Consider the following 26,402-nt stretch of genomic DNA (forward strand, 5'->3'; position numbering starts at 1 on the left):
GCATTCTGCTGCAGATTAAGAGGTAGCAGCTGTGCTCACCCTGTAATAAAGTATAGAATATGATGAAAACTTAAGTTTAATGAGTAAATTTAAATAATTTACACTACTGAGTTTTATAAGACTTAATAACCAAATAAAAATTTCAAGTGCTGTAAGATGTTAAATAATTAAGAATTTATTACTAATAACCTGTGCATTCTCAATGAGGGCAATATCACACCCAAGGGAGTGAAAATTGGTTTTTATCTATTGTATACAAAGCACAGATATAGATGCAGTACATAAACAAATATAGAGTTATATCTGTGGTGTTAAAATTACATGGAGAGAGGCAGTTAGAAAAAAATGTCTACAAAGGCTCCTTAGAGGGTCAATGATACAATACTGGGAAAATGGAATTTATTTCATGAAACTTGAAAACTGTCAGCTTTGCCCTGATAAAGCCAGTGAACAGTGAGGCTCCTGTGGTGCCTACTTACACAGTGGGCCAAGCTGTGGGGCCTTGGGCAGGAGCAGCAGAATGGAAACAAGCCCAACCCAGATACTGACCCAAATTAGTTGTCAGTATTTTTGAGGCCAATCAATCAGTGACAGGTTTTGAAGCTGCATAGAATTAATTATAGTACTCTACCTTTTTTGCATATTTTTGAAGTTTTCTGTAAACTTTTTTTTATGGACATTTTTTAAAAAACCAAAATATATAGTGGTCCAAACAAAGCAAAGTAAAATATGTGGTACAAGGAAACCATATTTTACAAATATCCTGTTTATTCTGAGCATTCAGACTTAGAAAAGAACTTCGTTTCAATTTGTCTTTTTATTTCAATATGAGCTAAATTTAAGAAATTACCCTAGTCTTCTGACTTCATTTCCCAGAGTTGTTAGAAGAGCTAAATGACAATATAACTCCTTATGAAAATATATGGAAAAGTACAAGAGCTGATGTAAAAATGGTAATCAAGGTTCCAGGCATCAAGGGATTACTGAGTAACTGAAGAATAAAACCAGCCAGGCTGTAGTCCGACAAAGGGTACGCTGGTTTATTAACAAGGTGTCATCTAGGAAGGCCATCAGATGTTCACGGTGACAACTCACTGCCTGAGAAGTATTTCAGTGTGGTGATTTCCTACCTTTTTTGTTTTTGTTGTAAAAGAGTTTCCTTCATTTAATAATCTAGGAGTCTCTTAAATTAACATTTCAAAATTAAAATAATTCATCAAACGGGAGTCATTTTTACAGGTAAGGTAAATTACAGGATAAGGTATTGAGTTAATTTGTTTTTTTAAATCAAAAAGCCTTAAAATGGTCAAGAATTGATAGAGTGGGCATGACAAATATACATTTCAGAGTTTCATCACCAATGAAAAAATAAAGCATTTTTATAGACTTAAAACTGTCATTAGTCATTTAGATTTTGGTGAAGGAAAATTTAAAATACCTCTATAATAATACAATGTTAAAAGAAAGTGGCCATGTACTGAGGTCATTTTAGTGAGCTACCATCATTTAAATATAAGAAAAGTAATTTCTTGGTCCAGATTAGTGAAACCTTAAAAAAGATTGTCTCTAGAGAACATTATTTGAGAACAATGCTTTTTCAGACACATTCTGATACTCAAGTTCACTTTATAACACAATTATAGATTAACCTTTTAATTACATCTTTCTTATTAAAAAGCTGTCAGATTTCCATTTCTTCGGGAGATATTTTCAGCAGTGTGTTGTTCAGTTCCACAGGTTAAGCTCTCTTCATTATTATTAAGAACTTCATACATATTACAGAGACTGCCATTCATTACTTTTTCATCTTTCCGAAAAGACACAGGCAGACTTGCGAGACTAAAGTTGACGTCTTTAAAGGCATGCAATAAGAATATTCCCACAATGATTGTAAAGAAGCCACTCAGAGTACCAATGACATCATCAACAGGCATATCTTGCCACTCCTTAAAAAGAATAGCTGAGCAAGTTAAAACCGATGTTGTAAAGAATACATAATATATTGGAGTCACGATGGAAGTGTTGAATATGTCCAGGGCCCTGTTCAGGTAATTAATCTGTGTGCTCACACAGACTATAAGGCTCAGCAGCAGAATCCAGGCCAGGGGATGTCGCAGCACAGGCTTTCCAGCAAACAGCTCTTTGATAGCAATGCCCAGGCCCTTAACACAGGAGACTGAAAATGCTCCAATTACAGAGCAGATTGTGATATACACAAGAATGTTTGTCTGTCCATGGCGAGGTCCCACCACAAAGATTAATATCAAGGACACAATGACCACAAGTGTTGCAAAGACCACAAAACCTGGAGGAGGCAAAGTCAAATATTTAAGTCCTCAATAGGAAGGAGAAAGAAGTGGCCTTAACATAAAAATCAGCTTTCTTTTGCTGCCCCAGCAAAAAAGCATATTCATAAAAATTTAGTTAGAAGTACACACTGGAAGATTAAACTATGCTTCATATTCACAAATTATTATACATGTAACTTTTTTTTTTTTTTTTTTTGCGGTACGCAGGCCTCTCACTGTTGTGGTGGCCTCTCCCATTGCGGAGCACAGGCTCCGGACACGCAGGCTCAGCGGCCATGGCTCACGGGCCCAGCCGCTCCGCGGCATGTGGGATCCTCCCGGACCGGGGCACGAACCCGTGTCCCCTGCATCGGCAGGCGGACTCTCAACTACTGCGCCACCAGGGAAGCCCAACATGTAACATTTTTAAAGTAGCATCTTAGGCCTCATAATTATACAGATATCCCTTGATCAACATGGGATTGAGCTGCGTGGATCCAATTATATGTGGATTTTTTTTTCTAATACATACTGCTGTCCTACACAATCTGAGGGCTGAGTCTGTGGCTGTGGAACCTCAGGTGTGGAGGATGGACTATAAGTGGGTTTTCTCGGGTGCTCCTAACCCTTGTGTTGTTAAAGGGTCAAACTTACAGAAAACGGCATCAGACTGATTCACAGCTGTCTATCCTAGAATATTGTACTACTTCCCACCCACTGGGGTGCTCTAACTCCAAAGACAGAATCAGAAACTAGTGGAGAGAAATCATGAGATGACCTTGAATGCTCAACGATTTATAGATGCTAAACAACATTTGTCTAAAATGAGTAAATTTTTAAAATATCTAGGGACAACCACTGGGGTAAAAAACAAATCAGTAAGAGAACATGAAAATAACTGTCAGGGTTCAGGTTGGATATGGAGAATTGAACCCAGCATGATAATAGTAATGATTGTGTAGCACCATGGGCCAGGCACTTGTCTCAGCAATTTGCACCAATTAACTCATTCAACTGACAATTACCCTGCAGTACAGACGCTGTCATCTGCATTTTAAGATGAGGAAATTTAACCTTTTTACTCCTCTAATTCTGTCTAGAAGGAAACTTCAAATTAGACAAATTACCATCCCCCCCAAATCAATAAAAACTACCATTAATTTCCTCAGACAAAGATGAAATATGAGAGGAATCAAAGCAGTCAAAATCTGGAGAGAAAGTACTCTGAGGTTGCACCAACACCTCTGCTTGTTCCCTCAGGGCAAACACCAAACCTAGAGCAGGAGTCGAGGATAGGCACGAAGGCCAGCAGAGAGTGGTAACCTGGGCTTATGGATGTTTCAGCAGAGGAGGTAAAAAAAAAGAAAAAGTGAGAATTTTAGGCTAAGTAGCTGGGACAAAACAGGCCAAGATTGCAGAAAGGAGGGAACTGAAGAGGCGCACGCGAATTTTCTGTGTGGTGTCTGTGGGCACAGAGCTGTACACGCCTCGTCAGAGGGGCCAAGTGGACAGCCTGGTGAGGAGGCCAAAGGACTAAGCAGAGAGGCCCGCCTTGTCTTGGGGCTGCCGAGACAAGACACTGGCAATCCACAGCTCACCAAGCTGGAGAGTCCTAGCCTATCAGTTGGGAGCCAGAAGGGCTCTGACCAAGAATAATGGCAAAATGGAAAAAAACTAGCCCCAGCTTACAGGTTGAAGGTCATCTGCTTACTCTTATCTGCCTACCCAAAGAAATTTAAATTCTCTCTGAAGGAAGAAAACATCACTTAGAGCCTTTACACTTTTTAATACACTATGGCCAGCATTCAACTGAAACTGTCCAAAGACAAAACTAAATGACTGAAAACAAAAGAAAAAACAGACCATAGAAAGAGGCCCACAAATATTAAAGTTTTCGGATAAAGACTTTAAAATACCTAGGACTCTCCAGGGACCTGATGCACCATACCATGCATGTGGCTGACAATACTGTACTGTACATCTGGAAACTGGTTGGGAGGGTGAATTTGTTATGTGTTTTTTGCCACCAAAAAAGAAAAAAAAAAAAGGAATCAAAGTACAAAGCCAAGCTCTTGGAATTAAAAATACAATAGCAGAACTAAAAACTCAAAAGAAGGGTTGGAAGATTTGAGGAAATCTCCCCAAAAGACAGTAAAAAGGCAAAATGGGGAAAAAATATGTAAGAAAATTGATGGTCTAGTTCAGGAGGTCCAATCAACAAGAAGAATAAGAAGAATTTCACAAAAAGAAGAGTATCAAAGAAGTACTTCAATTGCTTCTAGCGTAAGGCATGATTTTTTAAATTAAAAAAGATACATCAAGTACCTAACACAATGGATAAAAATTAACCCGCATCTAGGCACATTACTGGGAAATGTCAGACAATGAGGGCAAAGAGGACATCCCTACATGTTTCCAAAGATCAGTCTCATATAAAAGATAAAGAATCAGGAATTCCCAGGCGGTCCAGTGGTTAGGACTCCACGCTTTCACTGCCAAGGACCCAGGTTCAATCCCTGGTCAGGTAACCAAAAATAAAAAAAAAAATCAATTGTGTTTGATTTCTCAGCAGCAATACTGGAAGTGAGAAGATAATAAGGTCATGGTAGATTAAAGACATCTTGATATATGCAGGGTCTCAAAAAGTCTCTCTTGTGTGCCTCTCTTGTCTCCTACAAGAGTGGCTCCAGCAAAATGAGGGTGCAAACCCAGGATTTGGGAGATAAGAGATCCACGAAAAAACAAAAGTGAAAGGGATCCCCCAGGATGCTGGTGAAGGAACCCAGGATGTTGACTCTGCTAGTGGCCTCAAGACATCAGTCTAAATTGAGGCCAAACAAGGCTCTTAGAGAGAGAGTTCCATAAGAGATGACACTGCAGGAACACCAAATATGTCTGAAATTACTGAGAGTAGAATTAGATCACAGGGGAAAAATTTCAGAATGGACTGATAAATTTGTAGAAAACTAAGCAAATAAGATCATTATTAGTTCAGGAAAATCAGAAGTCACAAGAAAGGAAGGGAAAAGTAATCATAATGTACTGTATGTCCAAGCTGAGAATAAAAGTTATGTAGTGACAATAATGTAAAACAAATCATTTAAACAAAACTAAATAGATACAACTGGTAATAGATATAATAATGCCTAAAGGCAAGGAGGTAGTAGCAATATAGCATGTTATTTAGAGCATCAGCCCCGACCCTTTTGGCACCAGAGGCTGGTTTTGTGGAAGACTGGTGGTGGGGGTGGGGGATGGTTCAGGCAGTAATGCGAGCGATGGGCGGCGGCAGGGGCAGGTGAAGCTTTGCTCATTTGCTGCTCACCTCCTACCGGGCGGCCCAGTTCCTAACAGGCCTCGGCCCGGTACCAGTCGGCGGCCTGGGGGTTGGGGACCCCTGATTTAGAGATACCAAGTTAAAGAACAAAAGAAACAAGGGCGGAGGGGCTGCCAGGGGAAGAAAATGACTGCAATTTCCCTGATAAGCCTTGTAGGACAACTGGCCTCTTCATATGCACATAAAATTTTGATTCAATAAAAACTATGTTGAAAAGTAAAATACAGTAAGACCAATAAAGCTTTTCTTTTTTTTTACCTGGATCTCCTAGCTTGTGAGACATTTCATTTAAAGTCTCAATCTCCTCTTCTTTTGGAGCATGAATAACCATAACTGTAGATCCCAGAATACTTAGCAAACATCCAATTTTTCCATGAAGGTTAAGTCTTTCATTTAGAAAGTATGAAGAAAGAATAGCACTAAAATGGGGAGAAGGTGGAGAATATTAAAATAATCAGCTACTTTTCTCATTTTTAAATATCAACACAACTCAGAATTTAAACTAATGAACTCAAACTAAAACACTGTGAGCTTATAAAGATTCTGGCTTTCAGCCAAAGTAAAGAAAATGCAAATTCAATCATAAAACGAAAGTTTCTGGGAACCACCTGTTTCATCATACACTAAACCAGTATAGTTACCATCTTTCTACTGTAGTACATCAATGTGAAATTTATAATTAACAGAGCTATGGTACAAATGTATATTCTATTTAAGAATCTATGTCCAAACCAATGCTTAATATTTGCTCAACTTTAATTTATCCCTACTGGTTGATGCATCCTTTGTACATTTTCATTTAATTCTATGTAATTTGCCTATTATATTATCAAGTTTTAATAATTTATAACTAGTTTTATCAAAATCTTTAAAAAATATAAACCTATAAATATAATAATGGCATAATAGACAAAAATTAAGGATAAAAGACACATGCCATAATATATCTTTATTTATTATATATAATACATAACATCTTATATCTTTATATATTATGTATAATATATAGTATCTTGAAAATTATATAATTTGCATACTACATTGATTTATAAAGTACTATCTTTAAAAATAAAAATACCTATCAACCAACCAACTTTGGGAATAGTAGCCAAAATCCAGACTTCAATATGGGCTTAGCTGTTTGGGCTAATGATTAAAATAACAGAAACAGGACAAGTCTTGTACTGCTCCTTCCAAACAAGGATCCTGGGCCAGTCTTCAACCATGCCCCAATCAATGATTTTCTGTAGAAGGTACAGAAATCTATTCATCACCAACCACCACCTACCAAAGTATACATGTATCAAATGATAAATATTGTAACAAGTGCAACTTGGAGTTTTAAAAAACTGAAATTAAAGTAGAACTAGTGCTGACTTTGAACACAAGCAAGACAAAGAATAAAAGATCTTCTCCCACAACTTGATAGCTTGCCTCCACACAGAGGGTAACATTTCAAAAGCAAATTACTACGCAGCATAAAAAGTTCTCCACGTTGCTTAAACATAAATTATGCAGACCATGTGTGGTTAGATGGTACTGAAAACTTCACAGGCTGAAGGCTGAAACCCTAGCTGTTGTTTCTACATGTGATGAGTAGGGTCCTTACCTCACTAGGACACTGAGTGCCCCTAACGGAGTCACTAGGGTGGCTGGTGCAAAGGCATACGCAGCAAAGTTGGCCACCTCGCCAGCTCCCACTTGGAGACAGACAACAAGAGAAAACTCTCAGATAGGAACATATCTAGTCAAAACGGAAATGCCTGCATTTCATTTACATTTATTTTTTAACATACTATTTCAATCATATCTAGTAATTTCTGTATTTTCTTCCATCTATTCACAAGGGTTCTCCTGTAAATTAGCAACATTAGAATAGAGTTCAAACCCATTAGAAACAATACAAATCTATAATTTCAATGGAAGACATCTAATTTATGTTTATATAGGTGTTTTTTAAATTAAAAATTTTAATAGATATTTACATCCTATGACAACAAACACAAATCAGCTAAAAATGATATGAAAGCACTTCTCCCAAGTCTTTTTCACTAGCTCTTTTCTTTTTTAAAACCCAACTCTTACATTCAAAAGGTATTCTTAGGTTCCTACTATGTGCCAGATGCTGTTCTAGCATCAGGAAATACATCAGGGAGCAAAATAAAGATACCACCCTCCTAAGAGTTACATTTTAGTGAGGGAAAACAGACAAAACACGTATGTCAAGTATTTAAGTGTGCTATGAAGAAAACAAAGCAAGGGAAAGGAATGGAGAGCTGGTGACGGGCAGGACATGGTGCCAGGCAAAGATGCTCTGATAGGTAATTCTGACCAATCTGGTATGGAGTGAGGGATTTACCAGCAGCTATGGGTACGGGGAAGGGGGAGAGACATCCCAAGCAGGGAGAAGAGCAAGTACAGAACTTTGACTCAAGACAATGTCTGGCATGTCTGAACAGCAAGGAAGCCAGGGTGGCTCCAGCAAAGCGAGCCAGGGGGAGAGAAGCCAGGGAGAGTCTCACAATGGATTTTAACTGAGCTGAAAAGCCACTGGGGAATTTTAGCAGGAGAGGGACATGTGATCTCATAAAACAATCACTCTTGGCTACTATTTTCAAAATGGTTATGCCAAATATCCTTTGTCTCTCACTCTCCCCAACATTTAGTATTGTCAGATTTTAAAGTTGGCTAATCTGTTAATGGGAAATGGGATTATTTTATTATGCTTTCAATTTGCATTTTCCCTTTTCATATTTATTGGCCAAGTGAAATCTTTTAGTGAAGTAGCTGTTCAAGGTTTTTCTCTGTCTATTAAGCTATTTGTTTTCTCTTATTGATTCTAGGTAATTCTTTATATATTTTGAACACAAATCTTTTGTTGGTTAAAAGCATTTTTTTTTAATACCATGACCTGCTTTTTTTTATTCTCTTAAACTCTTGTAATCAAAAAAGTTCTTGGGGGCTTCCCTGGTGGCACAGTGGTTAAGAATCCACCTGCCAATCCAGCGGACACGGGTTCGAGCCCTGGTCTGGGAAGATCCCACATGCCGTGGAGCAACTAAGCCCGTGTGCCACAACTGCTGAGCCTGCGCTCTAGAGCCCGTGTGCCACAACTACTGAAGCCCACGCACCACAACTACTGAAGCCCACGCGCCTAGAGCCCATGCTCCGCAACAAGAGAAGCCACCACAATGAGAAGCCTGCGCACTGCAACGAAGAGTAGCCCCCGCTCACCACAACCAGAGAAAAGCCTGCACACAGCAACAAAAACCAAACACAGCCAAAAAATAAAATAATAAAATAAATTTATTTTAAAAAAAGAAAAGAAAAAAGATCTTGGGGCTTCCCTGGTGGCGCAGTGGTTAAGAATCCACCTGCCAGTGCAGGGGACACGGGTTCAAAGCCCTGGTCCAGGAAGATTCCCCATGCCATGGAGCAACTAAGCCCATGCACCCTGACTACTGAGCTCGCACGCCCCAACTACTCAGCCCACGTGCCACAACGACTGAAGCCCACTCGCCTAGAGCCTGTGCTCCACAAGAGAAGCCACCGCAACGAGAAGCCTGTGCACCACAATGAAGAGCAGCCCCCGCTTGCCGCAACTAGAGAAAGCCTGCGCACAGCAACGAAGACCCAACGCAGCCAAAAATAAATAAATAAATTTATTTTTTTTAAAAAGTTCTTAATTTCAATGTCAAATTTTAAAATATCTTCCTTTATGGTTAGTGCTTCATACAACTTGTACAAGAAATCTGTCTCAAAATTCTTTATCCTCTAAATCCTTTAGTGTTCTGCTTTCACATTTAAGCTTATAAACCACCTGGAGTTGATCTTTATACAGAGTGAAGTAGGAACCCTATTTTCTTTTCCAGATGGATTGTTACAGCAATATTTACTGAAAAGTACCCTTCCCTATATCAATACCACCTCTGTCATAAATATACTGCCCATGGACCTATTCTATTGGCTCATGTATCTATCTTGTTATAATACCATCCTGACTTAATTAGTGTAACTTCATTAAGTCTTGATATCCAATAGAACAAGTCCTTTCACCTTTTCTTCTTAAAGAGTATCTTTGCTTTTCTTAGACTTCTGTATTTCCACACATAATTTAAAATCAATTATCATGTACCACCTAACAACCTAGTTTCAAATGGAATAGCATTAATCCATATATGAGCATGGAGAGAAATGACAATTTTACAATTACAACTATTGTTGTATTTGTTGAATACAAATACAAAACTATTGTTATATTGTTGAATCTTTCAATCCATGAAAATGACATATCCCTCTACTATTCGTCTCAGTAATGTTTTCATTTCCTCTGTGGGAATCTTTACCATCTTTTGTTAAATTTATAACTAATTCCTGTTTCTTAAAATTATATGCTGATGGTAACATTTTAACATTTCATTTTCTAATTGTTGCTGATATATAGAAACACAGCTAAGTTTTGTATACTAACTTTGTATCCAACAACCTTGCTAAATTTTAATTTTATAACTCATCTGTATGTTCTTTGGAATTCTTATACCCACAATCATATAATCAGCAAATAACAACAGTTTATATGTTCCTTTCTAATCCTATTTTCTCCCCTTGACTTTCTGCATTGGCTAGAAATTCCAGTAAAATATTGAAAAAGTGATGAGAGGTTATTTGCTTGTTCCCAGTTCCAAAAAGTTAAGTCTTCAATATTTCCCCATTTTTGCGTTTACTGGGCAATTGTTGGTTTTGGCTTTCTTTTGTTAGCATTTTTTTTTTTTTTTGGTTTTGGCTTTTTTTGGTCTTAGAAATCCTATATCATATTAAGGAAATTCACTTAAATTATTAATTTGAAGTGGTTTCTTTATAGTCATGAATAGCTGAATTTTTCTGAAATAAGTTTTCTCCTTCAATTTAACATGGTAAATTATAGTGATTGGTTTTCCAGTATTATGCCAACTTTGCATCAACAGAATAAATCTAACTTGTTCATGCTATACCATTTTATTTGTAATTTTTACATATATGTTCGTGAATGAGACTAGACTTGATTTTTCCTTTCTTATCCTGTCCTAATCAGCTTTTGGCATTAGAATTATGCTAGCTTTTTAAGAAGAGTGAAGGAATATATACTGCTTTTTCTATTATTAGGAAATTTCTCAAGACTACAATTATTTCTTCTTTCAATGACTGAAAAATTTACCAATGAAACCACCTGGGCCCAAGGTTTAGTATATGCAAAGGTATTTTTTTTGGCTGCGTTTGGTCTTAGTTGTGGCATGTGGGATCTTTCATTGCGGTGCGTGGGCTCTCTAGTTGTGACGTGCAGGTTTTCTCTCTAGCTGTGGCATGTGGGTTCTATAGTCGTGGCACGCAGGCTCCCTAGTTGAGGCGTGCAGGCTCAGTAGTTGAGGTGCACAGGCTTAGTTGCCCTGTGGCATGTGGGATCTTAGTTCCCTGACCAGGGATCAAACCCACATCCCCTGCTTTGGAAGGCGGATTCTTTACCACTGGACCACCAGGGAAGTCCCATATGCATAGGTTTTAAAATTATAGATTCAACTGTGTTAAGTTAGAGGAGTATATTCCAGTTTTCTATTTCCTCATGAGTGTTGATAAATTTTACTTTTCAAGATATTCTGTCTACGTTTTTTTATCAACTGGAATAAATTTTTCGTAACATCCTGTTAATACCTAGAAAACCCTAATTACATCACCTAGCTATTCTACCTTCTCCTTTTCTTGATCAGTTTCAAGGTTTACCAAGTTCATTATCCTGATCACAGACCCAAATGTTTGCTTTAATGCCCTGTTTTCTATTTAAATAATTTCAGCTTTTCTCTTTATTTCCTTCTACATTTTGGGATTTATTCTGCCATTCTTTTTCTATTTTCTTGAAATAGATGCCTCACCTTTCTCATTTTCAATTATATTTATTTGAAACCATAAACTTTACTCTAATTACTTCAGTTATATTCCACAAATTATGATATTCTGTACTTTGTATCAACATATTGAAGTATTTTCTAAATTAAACATATTTTAAAAATATTTTTTAATTTCCATTCTGACTTCTTTGAACCATGGGTTACATAAAGCATATTTCTTAAGTTTCCACACGTGTTTTTCACGATATCTTTTTGTTACTATTTCTAATATAATGATCTGTGAAAAGACTTCATCAAATCCTTTGAAAAATTAAAGACTGGCTTTATGGTCCTGCAAACAGTCCATGTGCATCAATATTCCATGCACTTAAAAAGAATGTAGATCTTAAGTTGCTGAGTTCAGTGACTTAAGTGTGTTAAATCTGCTGTTCAAATTTTCTATCACCTTAAGATTTTACTCTGCTTTCCCCATCAACTGCTCAGTGTTACATTAAAATCTCACTGTATGATTTTGGATTTGTCTATTTCTCCTTGCTATTCTGTCAACTGCTGCTTTGTATATAAGGCCATATTATTAAATAAAATTAGAACTGTTAAACTTCCTGAGTTGAACCCTTTGTCTTAAGAAATAGTCCTCTGTCTCTAGTATTGTTTTTTGCTTTGAATTATACTTTTTCTAATATCAATAACAGAAATCTCAACTTTTTTCAGGCAAGTTTTCCCATCCTTCCCTTTCAGCCGTTCTGTATCTCATGTTTTACAGTGGACCTTGTAAAAGGCATGTAGTTGTTTTTGTTTGTTATTTGTTTTTATAATTCCAGTAGAATAATCTTTGCCTTTTAACTGGGGCATTTCGTGTACAGTAGTTATTGATATATCTGGATTTAAATATACTACCCATTTTAAAAGATTTTCTTTTCAAAAGTTTAAAGAATAATGCAACACTTCAAATATTCAGAAAAACAGAATAAAATATAAATGACAGCTATATATCCACCACCCAGACTCCCCAAGTGGCATCACCTAACTGATCCTTATTAGTCCAGTTCACAAGTTCTCTCTTTCAACTGCCTGCTCTGGAGTCTGCGATTACCTCTAGGGCAGAAGTATCTCCAGCTTATCCTGAGCTCTATGCTTTTCCCTGATCTAGGCTAGCTAATTCTTCACTAACATGTTAGCTCTTTAATGCTTTTAAGAGGATGGTTTTTTATATCCTGTCCAGACTTTTAACTTATTTTCAGCAAATCTTATTAGTTTTAGCTTCAAAACACATCCAGAAATTCTACCACTTCTCACCATACTCACTGCTGTTACTCTGGGTCCATGCCATCACAACCTCTTACCTAATTATTTCAATAGCTTCTCACCTGGTTTCTCTGCTTTTGCACCTATGCAGTCTGTGCCTCAACACAGCAGCCTGAGAGTTCCTATTAAAACCTGAGTCCGATCAGGTTACCTCTTCACTCAAGCCTCCAATGACTCCCCATCAAACATAAAAGTCAAAGTCCTTTCTATAACCTACAAAGCCCCACATGATCTAGGCCCTTATTACTTCTCTAAACTTACCCCTACTGCTTCCCTGCACATCCACTCCCTTACTATTCTTGCCTCTTTAATGTTTCCTGAGGTTTTAGTAATCCAGTACTGTATAACAAAGCACCCCCCAAAACTGGCAGCTTAAAACAACAAAAGCCATGTTTTCTGTTGGTCAAGACTTAACGGTTTCTCATAGTTTCTGTTGATCAGTAGGTACTTCCCACTCAGGGTTTTTCAAGAGGTTGCAGTCAAGATACGATCTGCAACCTGTACCTTGCTACAATCTGGAGGACCCAGTTCCAAGATAACTTACTCACATGACTGGTAAGTCAGTAACTGGTTATAGCATGGGGACCTCTCCTCAGGCTGCCTGACTGTCCCCCAGCACAGCAGCTGGCTTCAGAATGACCAATACAATCATCAAGGCAAACCTTAACGCCTCTGATAACTCAGTCACATCATCAATTCCGTTGTATTCTTTGATCACACCAGGTCAGCACTAATTCAGTGTGAAAGGGGATCATAGAAAGATGTGACCACCAGGGGATGAGGATCTTTGTGGGCTATCTTGGATTCTGCCTACCACACTTTAAAAGGCCAGGCATGGTCCTGCCTCGTGGCCTTCATATTTATTACTTCCTCCTGCTTAAAATGTTCTTCCCCCAAATATCCATATGGCCAGCTTCCTCAATTCCTTTATGTCTTTTACTCAAATATTATCTTTCCAGGGAGGGCTGCCCTGGCCCCCTAACTAAAATCTAAACCTATCCTTCCTTCACTTTATTACATCCCTTCCCTACTTTACTCCTAGCAAGTGTTAACATTTATCACTAATACACATTTTATCTTGTTTATTTTGTTGTCCATGTAGAATGTAAAGTCTCATGTGGTTAAGAATTTTTTTGTTTGTGTATTCTGTTTGCTGTATCTCCAGCACCTAGAACAACTGGCATACAAAAACTGATCAAGAAATATTTGCTGAATGAATAGTCAAATCAGTCACTTTCTTATTTCAACTGCCCTTAAACTTAGAAAAAAGTTTACATAATTTAATCTTGAATACTTTGAAGGCTTAGTGTCTTAAGGATCACTTTTTCCATGTACCCTTTAAAAGGTAATCATCAAAATAAGCATGGACAGTCTTCTCAAATGCATATCTCATTTCCAATTTAGAATGAAAATTAATGGAGGAACAGGAATTAAAAACAGGATGTGTTCTATGATCTTTCACTTTCAAAATTACCTTTTTAAACTGAGCATAATTTTTAAAAATACATATATATATATCAGACATGTTTTAACCAAGTAAATGTCTTCTCATTCAAATTAAATAAGCTATTAAACTGCAAAATGACTTTTACAGGCTTAACTTTTACATATTTTGTGTTTTGTTCATTTACAAAAACAGAATTTATTTAAAGTTTTAAAACTGCTGGTAATATGAGGCTGTAATAGTATATGTAAATATTTCAATATACAGCTATAATATTTTCTTGAAAAGTCCTCTATACATACTTGATAGCAGTCCAGCCCACCACAACCATTCTTTAAGATATGCATGGCCACCTTGACCTGTGAATGAAAACATATTTCACCTCTTTGGAAAAGTGCCAGACTTCAATAAATTTATGACAACTATTAGTAATGACAGATTTTAAAATATCATTTGCTAATTATTACTACATTGAATAAAGGTTTCATCATGATTACATACGGGATTTCTTAGATAATATTTTTATGATTATCTTAGAAAAGGGAATGTGAGGATCATGTGAATGTGAGTGACACATATTCAGTTCATACTTCATTCTTTTGTTTTGTGAACTCAGTTTCAATAAATAAAGAAACTGAACCTATAAGAAGTAGCCCAACTTCAAATGAATCAGATAGTGGACAAGCCACTTAGGTGTGGGTGAGCCCCACTTATGAGGTAGTAACCTTGGAGAAAGGGGTCCTATATTGACCAGACATAAAAAGACTGAGCACTGCTCACAGTGTGGGGCTTCCAGGATGCTCATGCTGCCTTTTCACTTGACTTTCCTCCAGTCTAAACTAATAAGATCCGAAAGCAATCAGTACTTAAGCCGTTGTTCAAAAGAAAAAGCCAAAGTGAATGAACCCCTCGACAAGCGTATCCATATGGGCAATGAGTACCTGCCTTAGGAATGAGGATACACTTGTGCAAGCAGCATATGCCAATACTTTCTCCCCTCTGCACTAAATCTAATAGAGGCCATTGTTTTAAGAGAGTTTAATTAGGTTTGGCCATAGAGATGGCACAGAAAAGAAGGAGGTAACATTTTTTACTGCCAAAGCAGGTTTTCCTATGAGGTCAGAACTGGGGCAGAGGCTGAATGACAGAACATGACCAGAATGCAAAATAATTCTGAGAGCTGTTATGATGCACCAGACGAAGTCAGGGGGGTTCAATCACACTGGGCATCCCCCAGGGTCTCGTGACTTATCAGTAATTTCTGGGGATCAACCTACACCACCCATCAGAATTTCACGCAACTGAGTACACTTCAACCTTAGGAAGCCCTCTCTTTCCTTCCTGCCAATTGGAGATCATCAGAAAAAATGTCTAAGGAAAAGTTAAACTTTTACTATCATAGACAAAAGATCCTAGCCTTCAACAGGATTCTGATTCTATCCACATACCTTCATTTCCTTCTCTGCAGTCATATCAAAATTTAAAGGAAAGGCTGGATGCTAACTGGGCATTGGTCCCTACTCCCACTTTGATAATAACTCCAAGAGCGAGTAGTTAACTTATTTTGACTTCTTACTTTTTATTTTTCTCATTACAAAAATGATTCTCTATAAACATTTACAACTCTTGCACAGTTCAAAGTTTTAAATATAGTCACTAGGAATGAAGATATGGTCTTCTACAGTCAAAGAACCCAAGTACATAAGCATACACTGATGTCATTTCAAAGTCACATAGGGCATAAATAACCTACCTGCTCTCATGGAGCCTTTTCTGGCAAGTCGCAGAAGGCCTTTTTTTTTCAAAATGAAACTCCCTCCAATGAAAATGCTGGAGCTCATAGCCAATCCCAGACCAATATAAAAGTCATATTTTCCACGGCCCTGGCTCATTTCGTTTGTTACTTTAAAAATTCCTGTGAATCACATTGATCAAGAACAGAGAAACTGCTGGTGCTGGAGGCAGGATGATGCAGTCTTCAAATCTAAATGATGCAAAAGAAAATGAGATTTTTCACAGAATGACAGGATGCATGACCATATACAATTCAAAATTTTACTCTTTCTCTTTTCATAAAATAATAACATTTCTATTGGTACTATTAATTAACATCAATATATTTACCATTTGTATTTAGTGCTAATCTAATTATATTTCTTCCAATTATGGCGAAAGATGGGATCTTGATATAAAACCATACTTAAAAACTGAACTCATAGGGACTTCCCTAGCGGTTCAGTGGTTAAGACTCCAAACTTCCACTGCAGGGGGAGAGGGTTTGATCCCTGGTTGGGGAATTAAGATCCCACATGCCATGCGGTGTGACCAAAAAAAAACCAAAACAAAAACTGAACTAGGGCGTCCCTGGTGGCGCAGTGGTTGAGAATCTGCCTGCCAATGCGGGGGACACGGGTTCGAGCCCTGATCTGGGACGATCCCACATGCCGCGGAGCAACTAGGCCCGTGAGCCACAACTACTGAGCCTGCGCGTCTGGAGCTTGTGCTCCGCAACGAGAGGCCGCGACAGTGAGAGGCCTGCGCACCGCGATGAAGAGTGGCCCCCGCTCGCCGCAACTAGAGAAAGCCCACGCACAGAAACGATGACCCAACACAGCCATAAATAAATAAATAAATAAATAAAATTAAAAAAAAAAAAAAAAAAAACACTGAACTAATAGAAACAGAGAGCTCCCAGAGTTAGGGGGTAGGGGGTAGGAGTGAAGGTGGTTAAAAGGTACAACCTTCCAGTTACAAGATAAATAAGTCATGGGGATGTAATGTACAGCACAGTAACATAGTTAATAATACCATATTGTATATTCGAACGTGGCTAAGGCAGTAGATCTTAAAAGTTCTCATCACAAGAAAAAAAATGTGTAACTCTTGTGTGGTAATGAATGTTAACCAAACTTAATGTGGTAATCATTTTGTAACATATACATTATCTGGTACACCTTAAACTAATACAGTGTTACATATCAGCTATAACAATAAAACTGGGGAAAAAATTAAAAATAAAACCACATTTAAATTGATTTTATAAACTGTGGTTTCATATTTTTAAAATGTTTGCAGTCTTAGCTGGATAGTCCATAGTAACAAAACTTTGCTTTTAAGACAAAACCTTCTACGGACTTCCCTGCCAGTCCAGTGGTTATGACTCTGTGCTCCCACTGCAGGGGGTACAGGTTCAATCCCTGGTCGGGGAACTAAGATCCTGCATGCAGTGCAGTGTGGCCAAAAGTTAAATAAATAAATAAATAAAAATAATAAATACATATTTTAAAAGTTAGTTTCACCAAAAAAGAAAAAGAAAAAAAACTTCTACAGAATGAAAGTCAGGCATAAAAACATACAAATCTAGTCTGCAAATACATTTACCAATTTCACAAATGTGTCCTTTTTGAATAATCTATACAGAGAAAAAATTTTCTCACTCATATATTTTCTTCTTAGAAATCTATGTAGACATAAGCATTTGGTAATTTATTTCTTATTTAGCCTATTTGGGGGTGTGTAAGGAGAAGGCAGATGTCACATTATTTTGTGAGCAGAGGATGATGATTCTAACAGACAGATGTTTGCCAGGGTGTATGTATAGTACTGGTGGACTTTTTAGAGAACATGAGGGCCATGGGACCTAGAGGACTTGAGTCATAAGGCCAGAAAGGATGCAGTGGCATACCAAAGACTGCAATTTTTTTTCCAAATAGCCAAAACTCAGAACTCTGCTGACAAACAAACTAAAGCAAAGTGTAGAAAGTGGAGGTAAAAACATTTACTTAGCTGCAAGATTTATGATTGGTTATAACTAACTGCCAGTCCAACTTTCTGGTACGTCCTGAGATTTTTAGTCCCACAATTTAACAACTGAATCCCAGAACTAATCTGCAACTCAGTCAGGATCCTTAGTCATTAACCCTCACTAACTAGCCAAATGTTTCCATTCTTCAGGTTATGGGACTCAGGCTTTTCATAAAAGGAACTTAACTTCCTATCTACCTAGCCCCTCAATTACCTTATCCAACCACTCAAACAGCTTTTACTGAACATATGCTATGTGCACTAAGCATTATGATAAGCTCTCTGGATAAAATGGTAATAGCTTTTACACTTCAATGGGGAGACAGACAAGCGACAGATTATAACAGGGGGTTGGGGGATAAGAGAAATAGGTGAGGGAGATTAAGGGGTACAAACTTCCAGTTACAAAATAAATGAAACCGGGATGAAAGGTACACTATGGGGAATACAGTCAATAACAATGTAATATCTTTGCATGGTGATAGATGGTAACTAGGCTTATTATGGTGATCATTTCTGTAACACAGAGAAATATCAAATCACTATGTTGTACACTCAGAACTAACATAGCATTACAGGTTAATTATACCTCAAAACAAACAAACAAAACTTTTGACACTAAACTTCCAGGTATGAAAAAACATCTTAAAAACGGTACTTACTGTAATTGAATACCAAAGATTTGACAATATACTTAAACACAAAGGAATGAAGCTCTCTGCAAATATGCTATAGTTTTTCAAATCTGGTGGCTTAGTTTGAATCAATTCCTTTACTTCTACTTCTTATCAATAAGTAAAAGTACAAAAATGAAAGATAAATTTCAAATCTATAATTAAACTGCTCTATCACCAAAAGAAAAAAAAAATTATAACAAAAACAAGTGCTTACAGGTTCCCACCACACCGTGAACAACTGGTTTATCCACGTTTATGGCCCAGTCACCCTCAGCAGAATGCCAGCTCCTGGGCTCCTGCACGAGTCACCTTTTTTTATCCTGTGTACTCAGCTATCTGGCAGTCTCATGTCTCAATACATGTTTGGAATCATATAATTGGTCCTAAAAAATAAAGTTGGCTATTCATGAGTGGTCATTAGTGGACAGAAAACCACTGCATCACTCATATCAGCATCCTAAAATGTAACCACTATTTTATAGACTATAAACTGAAGAACTGTAAAAAGTTGTCTAAGTATACTGGGAAGTCATAGTACCACATACAAGTGAACATGCAAAGATAATAGTAATAACGGCTGGAAAATGGGAGTAAAGAAACCTGGCTACCAAACACGTCAGCCCACTTGGCAGGTATATCCTTCTAATGAGCAAGAGTCACCTAACTTTAATGAAACCTCTTCCTTCAACCGTTACGTTCATGGAACAATGTTCGTAATTATGATTCATACAAGTTCTACTGAGGAAGTAACTACTTAAATCTTCAAAAATCTCCCTTTTGAAGGTCTGAACAGAACAAGCCAAATTATAGTCTGAATGTTCTGGAATCAATAAGATGGAACTTTGTTATCTGCAAGGATGATACCCAGAAACAAGTCAGGTTTATCTGTAATTCCAATCCCAGTATAATGATAGCCTCACAAATACAAATTCAGACTTTAATTATATAAACCTGACCTTCAAATGCCAAATGTGTAACTACTAATTTACTAATATTTACTAACACTTAATGTTAAATTTCACTAAAGGCGAGTTAGTGGTGTAAGGTCTAAAATTAAGACCCAATATATTGTGCTGCCTTGACACCTGGTAAAACTGGGATGACCTGACCACAAGTTCCTGCCCTCCCCCACTCTGCTTTCATGGCTAGGTCCCGAAGCCAAACAACTCTACTTATCATGGGCACCAGGCACATTTCCTGCTTATCCTTGAGTAGTGGGCTTCACTGCCTTGACAGACTGCAGAATTATTAAAACCAGCTAATCACATCCTCCTGCAGGAACCAAGGGGCCCCTCAACCTCTTGCACTACAAAGCCTGCCTCCACATTCCCTGGTTCTTTCTCTGCAGCCCCCGTGTGGCCCTGTGTGGTATGCGGTGTCCTCCTCCTCGATGAGTAAAAGTGACTAATAAACTGCTGTCTAATAAACTGCTCTCACATGTCCAGTGTCAAAGGGAGGGAATCCACACCCTACCCCCAACCAACAAAGTGAAGAAGAGGTGATTAAACCAATACCTTATAATGTAATCTTACTCATTTTATCCAAAGATCACTGAAAGTTCACTATTCTTAACTTTACTATGTCTACATATAAATTTTTTCCACTTGTTACATAAAGTTGCATGATGCTATTTAAAATCTTTTTCCCTCTTTTTTTTTTATTACTATTGACTTATTGTGGAAAATTTCAAACACACAAAAGTAGACAGAAGGCCTTTTTTGAGCAGTTGGGTCAATCATTTATTATGCATGTGGCTTTGGAGAGCTGTACCCCTCGTGCCCACTTCATTTCCCAACACAGGATCATGGCTCCCTTGAGACAAGTCATCAGTGCCCAGCCACACTACAGCCCTCCCATCCTCCTTTCCACTACTTAGAGGCTGCTCTTCACTCCAGGCCAGGTCACACTTCAAGCTATGCTACAAAGACTTCTCGAGTAGCTATAGCCCACAGGCATTTTCTCTCCTTTGCACTCATTTTATTTACAGACAGCTTCATAAAATTTATTTCTTAATTACTGTTCTATGTTCAAAGATAAATTCTAAGTTTCTTAAAGACAATGACTGGTTCTTTGTAGTTGTTTCTCCACAAAAGGCACTCATTTATAGTGGCAAATACGATTTATAAGCTTTTCTAGAATTAAGGTTATTTGTTGTGCTTGTTCGTTCACTTACTGAACTACAATGATGTGTACGTGGGTGGGGAAGGGTGCGAAGTAACATAAAAGTTACATGCCATCAAGTTATAAAGCAGCCTTCAGCCACTAAACTAAGTAAATGAATCATCTCATTTCACTTACAGTTTGAAAACAGGACGTCCGTGGACACAGCGGCAAGTCGGAATCTGCTTGGAAGTGCAGAGAAGTTCCTCCGCACTATGTGGGGACAACAATGGACACACAGAAGGACGTTCAACCCCCAAAGCAGCAGCCAATGATATATACCTGTGGAGAATGTCACACAGAAAATGAAATAAAATTACGGGATCCAGTCTGAGGCAGAGAATGTGGATACAGAATAATGCACAAGAAAAGGACTAAAAGATGGGTGGTTTTTGATGCTCGGTGAGACATGAAATTCTGAGGACTATCTTCATTTGTATTTGGATTTGCTGTTAATGTTGTTGTATAGCTTTTGATTAGTGTACTTCATGAATACAACTATATATACATAATTTCATTTTAAAAACCATATTGTATTTAGAGATCTATTAATAGTTTATATAAAGATATTACTTTTTGTTCAATTAAAAAAAAAAGGAAAGAAAATAGGACATCAGTGTGAATGTCCTGAAAGGAATAGTTGCTTCACTATTCGCTGACCTGGTAATGTTCTATTCCTACTCTGTGTAACTGAAGGTCAATCATAGCCAAGAGAGCCTGAAACAGAGATTATTTTTTATTTCTTAAGGATTAGCTATGAGGCAGGGCCAGGTTTAAAGACAGCTAAAAAAGAAAACTTGCTAAGTTTCACTTCCTCTAGGTTCCCAAACCAGATATGACGAGCTCCAGGTAGTAACCTGCCCATGTTACCTCTTAAAGGGACTCAGGTGGAAGGTCCCAATCCCCTACCCCTGGCTGTTACTGTTTATTTATATGTGGCCATCTGTTCAAGAAACATACACTGAGTAGCTACGATGTGCCAGGCATTGGAGTTATAAAGATGACCAGAAGTTCCTGTCCTTAAGAATTCCACAGCTAAGGGAGAATTCTGAAAATAAACTATTCAAATTTTAAACACACTCAGACTCTTAGAATTTTCAGCTTGTTCTTTCTAAACTTTAACACACTTAATTTTCACAACTGATTTCACCAATATCTATGAATACTTATACTGTTAACTTCCATTAAATGCAATTATGTCAAAAATAAAATGAATATAGCTCCAAGAAAATAATTATGAAATTGGTCTACCTCCTTCTAAAACGTGGAGAACACATAATTTAAGGAACAGGAAAACATGGACTAGTATTCTAACACCTATACAAAAGGCCTAAATTAAGATTTGTCTTGGGAGTTAGAGTTCCAAAACAAAGTTCCCTGGTGGTCCAGTGGTTAGGACTTGGTGCTCTCCCTGCCATGGCCCTGTGTTCAATACCTGGCAGGGGAAAGACCCCACAAGCCACACAGCACGGCCAAAAAAAAAAAAACCAAAAAATTTTGCTTTGCAAAATGACTTATCATCAATCACCAAAGTTAGCTAACTTTAAAAATTATACTAACTGAAGTACATTTACAGCTTTAAACTTGTCACAGCACTCCTGACATTTCATTTTCGAAAAAGCTTGAAAAGAAATGTGATAAGAGCCTCATGATGAGAAAACAGGCACAGAGATGTTAAGTAACTTCTCATGCAGTTGGTGGGTAGGAGACCCAGGACTAGAATCCAGGTCTCCTCAGCCTTTTGCCTTTCCCACTGGAGTCTCCTTTTAGTCCCCGAGCTGGAATACAAGCAAGGGGCAGCTCAAACCAGGCACTCAGTGTAGGCCACTGTCTTCACACCCAATCTGCCTCTCCTTATGTTCTGACTGCAGCTTCACCATTTTCATTACCCAAACTGCATACAAGGGCCAAGGATGCCAGATGGATTCTACCTTTGAAATGTGGCCTGGCACCTCCATGTCTCTTCTGACCCTAATCCAGTTTAAAAACATCATGCTACCACACTGCTCTGTAAAACACATCTCTGTCATCTCATTCTCCTGCTTACAAACTTAGAATGGCTACCCAACTATTTACAGAAAGAATTCCAAATATTGTAAGCAAGTAACTAAGACCTTTCACCATTTGTTCCAAACCTGTCTTTTCAATCTTAACTTCCCGATACTGTATTTCACATACCCCGGTTCCACCCTAAGCCAACATACTGCTGCCATTCCTACCTATTCCTTTCACTCCTCTATAACTTTATTACATTATCCCTTTCTTCTTTAAGGACCTGCTTCAAAAAAGCACCTCCACAATGAAGCCCTGCTTGAATTCCATAAGCCAATCTTTTCTGAATTCCCTAGCCTTTCATCTGAACCTCTCTTTGGACACTTTTCTAGCCCTTATTATGATTACTAATGTACATGACTCATATCCCCCTATGGACAAGTGGTATGCTTATCTCATTTACTCAATCAAAAAATATTTACATGAATACACACTATGTTCTAGGAACAGGTATACAGCAGTGAATACAACAGACCAAAACCCTGCCCTCATGGAGTTTACCTTCTGTTGGTAAATAAGGACACAATATTGGAAGGCGGTGAATGCTATGGTGAAAAGTAAAGCACGTTAAAGGCATTGGGGAGTTGGGTTGGGGGGCTTCTATTTAAACTAAGTTGGTTAGGAGGTCTAGTGCAGAAGGTAACACTGAGTAAAGGCTTGAAAGAGATAGTAAAAGAACAAAGCTGAGAAAGAAGTGCAAAGGCACTGAGGCATGAGCAAGTATGCAGTTTTCTTGGAAAAGAAAGGCCACTGTGGCTGACACTAACTGAACCAGGGTATGTGGGATACCACAGCAGAGTATTTTTATACAATGGAAATTTCCTGAAAACTAGTGTAATTGTTTTTTATTATAATTATGTCTCCCTAATAGTAATAGCTATCACTTATCGAACGCCTACAGAGGCACTGCTCCTGGTGATTGAAACACATTAATTCTAATCTACACAATAATGAGAAAAAGGTATCATTACCCCCACCTTGCAGGTAAAGAAACCAAACCTCTCTGAGGTTAAATCACATGTGGAGGATCACACAGAAAGTTAAACAGACTGAACTGGAACCTAAGTGTCCACTGGACTCAACTTCTATATAGACTGCCCACATCATAATAAAACCTTAAGAGTTCTCAGTCTTTACTTCTACTTGGTTTCCACTGCTTTAATTTTTTCCAACCTCTCATTTGGCTAATTATTTCTAATAGTAGTAGTTATAAATACTACAGAACCTAAATTTCCAACCCTATTTCCAACATTAGTTATAAATTAAAACTTTAACTTACATGTACGTTTAATATGGTCTCTCTTATGAAAACAAGGCTGGAAGAGGTTAGAGATGACTTATTCACTCTCATTTCCTCGTAAATAATACCCTTTATTCTCATTTAAAGTTTTAAGCCCTGGCAGAGTAGCTCCAGCCTGGAACGAAGAAAATACAGAAATAGGCAAAAGGAATGAATAGTTACTGAACACTTTCAAAATTTGACTACTACCCTCCATACTCGTTTTACTTACCAACTAACATAATACCAACTCAACCGATCATAACATACTGCTTCAACGGACAGCTTACTGGTATGAAACAAAGATCTCTATTCCCTCACATTCACTGACAGTACTTTAACAAAAAATAAAAGTACTAACTGGACTCGCGGTATATAGAGAATTTCTAAAAACAGAACTAAAGCACGGTCTATAGTAAATGAAACGAAAAATCTAGTAAAGAGATTCAAGAGACAAAACCAAAGGTATACTGAGTTTTGTTCAGCTGTATGGAGAGGGAGAGAGGAATCTCTGAGTTTATAAAAGTTAGGAAATTAAACAAGCCATGTTCAAACCGTTACAGCGACATCTAAGGCTTGTTCAACTGTCAGTTAATATCTCCGCAGTAGCTGAAACAATCTTCCAACTCACAACAATAGGAAACTATCTTAATGAACTTAATGAACACGCGCCCCAGACAGGGCCAGGCCGGTTTCCGTGGGATTTACTGGCAATCCAAAGCACGGTGGTATTCCTCGATGCAGGTCACGGGGGAAACCCCATCTCAGACCACGCGCGGCTCGGGGTCCCCAGAGAAAAGAAAGGCGCCCCTGAAGAGTCCTTCCCGACCCAAGATGGGCAGGCTTGCCCCCAGCCCCTTCGCGCTTGCCTGAAAGGAAGAAAGTGGCGACCTCACCGCCGGTGGCCGGCCCGCCGCGCGCGCGGCTTGCCCTCCACTATCCGGCCACGGTCACCTCCGCTCACACCCCCGTACAGGCCGCACGGGCCACCCCCTCCAGAGCACGCGCGGCCACCGCCTTCGTCGCCGTCCAGTGGGAAGTGCGAGCATCCGCGGCTGCAGCCGTGCGCACCTCTTCCTCCATGTGGGAGCGCCCAGGGGAACCTGCTCCGGACGACCTCCGGCCGACCTCCGGCCTCCACCTCCGCCACCAGGTCCAAGGGGCACGGCCGAGAAGAACCTAGGCGCGGCAGAGTGACGCAAGAGAAGCCGCGCGCGCGCGCACTGCGGCGCGGCAAACGCTCCGCCCCCGTCTTGCTTTCCGGTTGTGTTCCAGTCTGTTTTCCAAGTCCTGGTTGGCGGAAGGCGACGGGGCGGGCCAAAGAGAGAAGGTTTAGGAGGCAGCGTTTTGCCAGGTATTGTTGGGCAACCAAATGATCAAAGCCAAAGTACCTTGTACCGTGAATTCCCACGCGCGGTTAACATGTGAAGCTGCAGTTTAAGCGGTGTCCCTAAAAGCCCCTAGGGAAAGGTGCTCCAAGAGGACAAGGGGCGGGACTAGAGTGAGGCCGGTAGACCGGGGCGGGTTGGCGGACGCGGAGGCGCGAGACCAAGAGAAGGGGGCGGGGCGGGGCTCGGCTCAGGGTCAGGCCCTCTCTTCCCAAACGTTAACTAACCGAATCGGGGAATAGATAAGTTCTTTGGAAGAGTTTGTGGTTTGGTTAAAGCCGGTCTCCCGACACTTGGAGCAGAGATTTATTTTTCATGAGATGCACAGAAAACCCACTGTTAAGCTGTCCTGCCTTGGCTCCTTCTGGAACGTGGCAAGTTCCTGGGACCCATCATCATGGTTTCCTTGAAAAAGGACAAAGACAGAGGGCTCATTTATTAGAAACGGAAAGCGCAACTAGCTACATCTGCAGTGAGACCTGCTAATAAATCAGTAATACCTTTGTTACAGGTGCAAAAGTCCTCTGGGGATATTCTTCCAGTTTTTGACTAGATACAGAAACACTATTATACCAAATTTAAATCATTTTGGGTGGGAATCTTTCTAAAATGAAGTCTATGTTTATTTAGCCAGAAAATGCCAGATATAATTTGCTCCTTTCAAACTGGACTGTTAACGTTCTAGACTGCACAGCCCCTGACCAGTCTGGTTTTGGTAACCATACAGCTTCTAATTTAATCTGTAAGCTTGGCAACCAGACAGATGTGCTTCTTAGAACTGGCTCCGGA

The 26,402-nt window shown here is 38.8% G+C and overlaps 1 protein-coding gene and 1 pseudogene across 1 annotated transcript; one reads left to right on the top strand and one right to left on the bottom strand.

The window, feature by feature from the left end:
• Window positions 1-152: 152 nt before the first annotated feature.
• On the bottom strand, window positions 153-21,147 carry NIPA2 (NIPA magnesium transporter 2). The gene is made up of 6 exons (XM_027082451.1): window positions 21,033-21,147; window positions 16,007-16,237; window positions 14,556-14,612; window positions 7,235-7,325; window positions 5,884-6,044; window positions 153-2,305 (listed from the first exon to the last, which is right to left on the bottom strand). The coding sequence occupies exons 2-6, from the start codon at window positions 16,143-16,145 to the stop codon at window positions 1,671-1,673; spliced, it is 1,083 nt and encodes a 360-aa protein (XP_026938252.1). The 5' UTR covers window positions 16,146-16,237; window positions 21,033-21,147; the 3' UTR covers window positions 153-1,670.
• On the top strand, window positions 21,118-22,343 carry LOC113607267 (DNA-directed RNA polymerases I, II, and III subunit RPABC4 pseudogene; annotated as a pseudogene).
• The last annotated feature ends 4,059 nt before the right edge of the window (window positions 22,344-26,402 follow it).

Source organism: Aethalodelphis obliquidens, unplaced genomic scaffold (assembly GCF_003676395.1).
Source record: "Aethalodelphis obliquidens isolate GAN/ISIS:26980383/991018 unplaced genomic scaffold, ASM367639v1 scaffold47, whole genome shotgun sequence".
In the NCBI taxonomy this organism is placed as follows: Eukaryota; Metazoa; Chordata; class Mammalia; order Artiodactyla; family Delphinidae; genus Aethalodelphis; species Aethalodelphis obliquidens.

What these genes read in the sequence shown, in the direction of transcription:
- NIPA2 (XM_027082451.1), bottom strand. Translation starts at nt 16,145, where the DNA reads ATGAGCCAGGGCCGTGGAAAATATGACTTTTATATTGGTCTGGGATTG. An exon ending in AAAAGGCTCCATGAGAGCAG is followed by an intron (nt 14,613 to 16,006) that starts GTAGGTTATTTA and finishes TTTCATTCACAG; the next exon opens with GTCAAGGTGGCCATGCATAT. An exon ending in GCACTCAGTGTCCTAGTGAG is followed by an intron (nt 6,045 to 7,234) that starts GTAAGGACCCTA and finishes TCCCCATTTTAG; the next exon opens with TGCTATTCTTTCTTCATACT.